The 6,712-nt window shown below is 37.6% G+C and overlaps 1 protein-coding gene across 1 annotated transcript in view; it reads left to right on the top strand.

The window, feature by feature from the left end:
* Positions 1–6,712, top strand: part of Ankrd45 (ankyrin repeat domain 45) — a 76,606-nt gene that overhangs the window by 67,978 nt on the left and 1,916 nt on the right. Inside the window, exon 4 of the mRNA XM_023710320.1 lies at positions 5,320–5,458. Coding sequence (XP_023566088.1) covers positions 5,320–5,458 — 139 coding nt within the window. The remainder of the gene's footprint in view (positions 1–5,319; positions 5,459–6,712) is intronic.

Raw genomic sequence — 6,712 nt, forward strand, 5'->3', positions numbered from 1 at the left:
CTGTGTATTCAAAGTGGTTAGGATAGATATATAGTTACATTCTCTTAATGAATAGAGGGATTTGTTCTAATGGTGTTTGTAAATAGGATATCAGGTCCTCATCTTGTACAGCAATTAACCATTAGGAAGAATGTATGCAATGTTTTAATTATTGAAGCTGTCCTACCGATTTGGTTTGAAACTGTCTCATTGCTATTTGTTTCTCAATAAAATTATGCAAAAAAGCAAAGTAGCCTCATCTAATATCTCCACAAAGTTATAAGAGTAAATTTATTAATATGATAATAAGGTCCATATTTTAATTCACTTTTTGGGATTCTAGGTCCTTTACTGTAAGTCCACCTAGTTTATACCAGAAATCACATGCTGAGACCACAAGTCTTTGCCTCAATATCACATGCTGTGATCGTTCCAGTGAGCACAGGCTGACCAGGCATCCCTGCCCACTCAGGCAGTGATTCTCCTGGGCCCTGCCCAGCAGCATGTGGGCCACACTCTCCTCACTCCATCCTTTCTTTTTGTATTTTCTGCTTCCTAATGTTTTTGGGATGCCTTCCTGGTTTGTGTCCTGCAAACTGGAAACTGCTGGTATCTTAAAGGTAAACTATCTTTTAGCTAAACCTTGTCTCCAAGGACGGGCATGTGGAACCTCAGCAGGATTGTCTGACCTTTCTGAAGCACCAGTGACTTTCAAAGAACAAGTCAAGTGACACTAAAAGCCTTTGGGTCCAAATGGGCTGGACTGTTCAACAGTCCCAAGAGTCTGCACAAAGCAAACCTCTTTAATACCATCTTTGCAATAATCCAGAAAACTGTATCTATGGTGTTTTTGGAGCTCAATGGCCCAAGTCACTACCCTGCTACCTGGGGAAGGAGCGGTGTCCCCAGCCCCTGTTTGAATGGACTAATGAGTCCTTGACACATTTAGCTCTTGTATCCATACAATGATAAGGTGCTCGTACCAAGTCTGAGAACCTTCACAGCTTCTTTTGAACATAATTTCCTTTTAGGAGTAAAGGAAAATTCTTCCATTTTTGCGCTATTCTTTTGTCAGTTTTATATATTTTATATCTATATTAAGATATAGTTTTATAATTACTATTCTACTAATTTGCTTTTGAATTGTAAATTTCAAGTATTTTATTTGGGTTTTAAAAATTTCTTTTATACTTGTTAAAAAGGAAAAATCGATTTTCCGTATTTCTGGCATCTCCAATTTCCTAGGGTCTCCACAACACCTTTGGCTACATTTCTGCTGCTTCACGAGTAGCTTCATAGGTGCCCTTCACTTACCTTCTCAGGTCTTTCCCTGAAATTTAGGTGGAAGCTTCTCTAACTTTTGTATTCTGCACACCTGACAAACTAGCATCACATGGACGATGCCAAGGTCTGCTGTTACAGGTCGTATGTCCTGGATATTAGGCATGGAGCTACAGGACTTAATGTTTTCCCTCTGGGTTTTGATCTTGCTTTGGTCTGATTCTTTTCTATCCACCTGTTCATCCCTTTTGGAATGGGAATGTTTCATCTGTGGCCTTGTATTTTAGGACTGCATAACTTGCTTTTTATTTTTATAGAGGTTCACTGCTAAGAATTTTCCTTGTGTCTTAGGAGAGACTTGGACATTTGACAAAAGCTGGAACTATGGAGGTTTGGGGAAGGCATTATTGCATTTCCGGTTGCACTCAGGATAGGTGTACTATGTTAGGAGATGTGTTTGGGTGATATCGACAAAGGGCAGATGGCGATCACTCATTCTGATATGTTGACCTCATTAGATTAAGAGCTGGCTAGCTGTTTAGTAAAGCATGCTCATGGTTTTGTCTAGGATTGGTCCTTGGATTGTGGTCTTGGGTACTGTGTGTGATTTTGCTTCCAGTCCTTTCTGGAACTCTTCCTTTGTTCTGCTTTTGCCCACCATGAGCTAAGCAATTTTGGCTTTGCCATGCCCTTCCATCATGATGCTCTTGCCTTAGAGTCTACTGCTCATGTACTGAATCTCTTTTTTTGTTTGTTTGCACCAGAGTTTCTTTATTTTTTTCTGGAGTTTAATCTTTACTAGCTGCAACAGCATCTTCAAGATCTGAAACTGTATCTTCACTTTCACTCAAACAGTTTGCAAGCTTATGATTTTTTTTTTTTTTTTTTTCGGAACCGGGGATTGAACTCAGGCCCTTGCGCTTGCCAGGGAAGCGCTTATTCCACTGAGCCATCTCCCCAGCCCTGTAAGCTTGTGATTGAGATTTTAAGTTCCTGTATATCTCTTTGACTCTACTTCATGCAATCTATTTCTGTCCTATATTGCTCATTGAAGGATTCCATCATTTTTCTAATCTCTATTTTTTTAAATCAATGTCTTCTTGAGAAGCAGTTATTAATTCTTTTACTTCAGAGATTATTTCTGATCTGATTTCCTCTATATGTTTCTGCATTTGATTCTTTAGTTCAGATGCTATTAATTCAGAGATTTTTTTTTATTTCAAAGGTTATTTCTGATCTGAGTTCCTCTATACCTTTCTGCAGTTGTTTTTTTACTTCAGACACTGTTAATTCAGACATTTCAGCTGTGTGATTCCTGATTTCTTCTGTGCTAGTGTCCTCTGCTCTTGTTCTGGGTAGGCTCAGGGCCTGAGATTGTATTTTGCTCCTTTTCTTTGTCATTTTGTATAGCACTGTCTTCTGACCTTTTGTGTAGAGATTTGGTGCAATTGTAACTAAATTCGGGTGCAGATCTACAAAGTTTGAATTCCTCCAGTTGTGCCTGGTTTGGGTCTGGCTGTTGTGCTCAGCTTCTTCCTGCTGTAGCTCTTGGAAGTGAATCTGCCAAGATATTCTGCTCCTGGATTAGTTGGGTGGTTCTGGCCCTTAGCCTCTTTGCAGGGACTTCAGCTGCAGTTTCACCCAAGGCCTGTATGCTGGGCCTGTGCTGGGTCTGGAGGGTTCTGGAGAGCACTGTGGAAGTTCTCACTCACAAGTCGGGTTTGGGCTGGGTCCAGAGGGGTTCAATGGGCACAGGGGAGTGCAGAAGCTCTCTCACATACTTGCTGGGCCTGGGCGTGGGTGGGGTGTGCTGAATCTCTTGAAGATGAGGAGCTGTACTTGGAGCTAAATTGAACCTCTCCCTCTTTAAATTGTGGACATTGGGCATTGTGTCTCAGCAGTAGGACAGTTGACTAATACAGGGAGGGACACAGAAGTTGTGTTAGTACTACTAACAGTTTCTTTCATTGCTTAGTAGGGTCCACTGATACTCATTTCATTATTTAACTTTAAATCTTATGTATGCATTATACATTTTAGCATATATACATATGTTATGCATCTTAAATATATCAACATTTCCATAATGGGAAAAAGTTGCAGGTATAAAGATAGGAAATGGTAGGGCCAACTTGCCATATTACTGTATCTAAGTATTGCCTGTGAACTACTTTATTGATTTTGATGTACATTAAATATTGTCAAAGTGTGACAAATGTGTTTTAGTTTTAAAATATTTTATGAAAAGTTCTCTGTGAATTTTCTCTGACATAATTTAGATGAAAAAGAATTAGCTATTGCTAAAAAGAAATAGACAAATCAAGAATTTGATAAATTACACATCGCACTTGAATCTGAAGAGCACTCCATAAAATCTCTTGTGAAACAAACAAAATATAGGATGAGTTTTATCAGAACAGCTGCTAGAGTCATGGGAGCTGCAAAACAAAATTTTCTTGGTACAAAGGAATAGTGTTTTGTTAAACTAGCTTCTAGAAAAACGTTTAACCCTGACTAACTATATATGCTGATACCTGTGAACTAAGCAGCTGCACTGAGGATAGCAATGTGTGATACTAAGGCCATGCTTGGAATGCCTGTCATTCTGGTTTTCTAAATGTGTACTGCTTCTCATGTCATATCAATTACTGCTATGCTGTCTCTCAAGTAAATGTTTGTTTAAAAAAAAAAAGGTAATAAATGAAAAGAAAAAAATGTCATAGGCCTGTCCTGCTACAATGTTGTATATGGTTAGATTTCTAAATTTCTGTGTTAAAAATATGTAATTGTTTATTTCTATTTTTTTACCATCTTTTTTACATTCTGTATGGATTTAAAGTTTAGCATATTAACAATTGATGGACAATATCTGTTCCATGTTATGTCTAAGATGTTTGATATTCAGATAGACAGTGATGTTAAGCTCAACTGTCTGTTAAAGGGTAATAATATCATTAAGCTTCTCTTCTGGAGGGTTAACAACTTAAGTTTGCAGATCAAAAAATTAGGGAAAAAGAAGGGCTATAAGGATAGCCAACATTTTGGCCCTAGCCCTTCAAGGTCAGTGGTGACCCAGGACATAAGAGAACCTGTACTGTAGCATCCTATAACACAGTGGTGTCCCAAATTTTCTGATCAAGGAGATCATGGGGCCACAGAGGAAAGTGATTGATGATGTAGAGTGTGCCTAAGGAGAGTCACATAGAGAGAAAATATTCTCTCAGGCTTTCACAGAAAGCATATTGGTCAAACAATGGCCGTGACTCATCCTCATGGCTGACACTGACAAAAGATCTAAAAACTACTGTACAGGATTTCGGGGTAAATCCTGAGGGGATTTGACTGACTTGTCAGATACAGAAGTTACATTTCTTGTTATATAAGTCTTGCTTTGTCTTGGTCTTAACTATCCAGCAGAAAAGTATAAAAATAAGTTATGAGAAGTAAATGGCTATATTAATATGCTGAGCTGTAAAAGTCAACAATTTCTGACATTGCCAGTTCTATGGATAACCCAATGCTATTATGGACTACTGGACTATATTGGATTACTTTGCTGAATTCATGCACTGACAATATTTGAATGGCAATGGAATACTTATCTCTGATAGAACTAAACAAAATAAAGGGATATAAATGAAGGACCATTTTGTAGTGAAAAAATATATATATCTGTATATACAAAATAGGATAGATGTACAGCTACTTTTTCATAGTTCAATGAGAAGAGAGATTTGTACTAATAGTGTTTAGACAGGATATCATGTCTGCATATTGTACTATGAATAACTACTATGAAGGCAAATACAATGTATTAATTATTGTAACTGTCCTACTAACCTGTTTTGAAATTGTCTCATTGCTATTTCTTTCTCAATAAAATTAATAATAAAAAAATTCAATGAAGTTTAAATTTCAGTGTCTCCATCACACAAGTATTGTTGTAGGCAGAGCAGGTATGGATAATTTCCATGCTCATAAAAGGTGATTAATAGAGATACTACAGAGTTCATTGTTTGGTAAATAAATTCAAAGTAAATTCTCTATTTCTGTTCCTAGAACACCATTCTCAATGCATGCCGGGTAAAAAATAACTGGTTGGAAACCCATCCAGATGCTTCCATTAATGAGCTGTTTGAGCAGAGGCAAAACTTGGAAGATATTGTGACTCCTATCTTCACAAAAATGGCTGCATCCCGTAAGTACTGGGTAAAAAGTAGTTGCTAAGGTTTAGGTTCAATGTTACTAAAGATACTGTGACCTTAACAGTCTTCCTTAAGTAGGCATTGACTTTGTTAGAAAACCTAACTATGACATAGTTCTGTTTCATTGTTAGGAATAACTGGTAACTGAATTTGTTCTATAGGAAATACCCTGTAGCATCTTGATATCACCCTTATCAGGCATTACTTTTTTTATCCTAAAGAAAAAAAAATAAAACAGTTACAAAACAGGTCAATAAGGGAGTTATAATAATTAATAGTGTATTGTGTGCATAGTATAAGATAGAAGCATGATGTCTCGCTCAAACAATATTAGTATAAACCTTGCTTTTCAATGAACTAAGAGAAACTAGCTGTATAACTCTCTTAATGATCTTGTATATAAATATACATTTTTCTTTTTCTCTTTCTCCCTTTCATCTGTCCCCCATTGTAGTTTATCTTTTCTTTTAAATAATTTCTTCCCTATTCACAATATCTGTTGTACATTTTGGATCTTAATATTTACTTGCTCAGTTTTTCACAATAGTGAGACAATATGATGTTTACACATATGGATCTGACTTATTTCACTTATGAGTATGGTCTCAAGTTGAAACCATATCCCTCTAAAAGTCTCCAGATATGCTTCTTTATGGCTGAGTAATACTCCATTATATAAAAAAAATCCACACTTTTTTTTTATCAGTTTTTCAGTTGGTAGGAACTTGGTTTGTTTCCAAGATTTAGTTATTACAAATTGTGCTGCTGTAAACATGGGTGCACATATGTCTCTATGGTATGATGCTTTTAATTCTTCTAGAAAGATATGTGGAAGAGGAATAGCTGGATCAAATGGGACCTCCAATCCTTGTTTGTTTATTTGGTACATGTTTTTGCTATGAAGCTCAGACTCATAATGATCCTCCTGTCTCAGCCTCTCCAGTGCTGGGATTACAAGTGTGCGCCACCATGTCTAGTTTTGGGGTTGGTGCAGCGCGCCCGGGGTTCCAGGGCCAGCAGGGCATGTGGCACTGGGGATTGAACCCAGGTCTTTGTGCTTGCCAAGCAGGCGCTTAGACCACTGAGCTATCTCCCCAGCCCCCAATCCTAGTTTTTAAAGGAATCTCTATACTGATTTTCATAGTGACTGCACCAGCCTAGTCACTACACTTTATATGATTAGTATGGGGCCAGGGAGATGGCTCAGTAGAATAAGCACTTGCCTGGCAAGCACAAGGGCCTGAGTT

Source organism: Octodon degus, unplaced genomic scaffold (genome assembly GCF_000260255.1).
Source record: "Octodon degus isolate 3935 unplaced genomic scaffold, OctDeg1.0 scaffold00017, whole genome shotgun sequence".
Lineage (NCBI taxonomy): Eukaryota > Metazoa > Chordata > Mammalia > Rodentia > Octodontidae > Octodon > Octodon degus.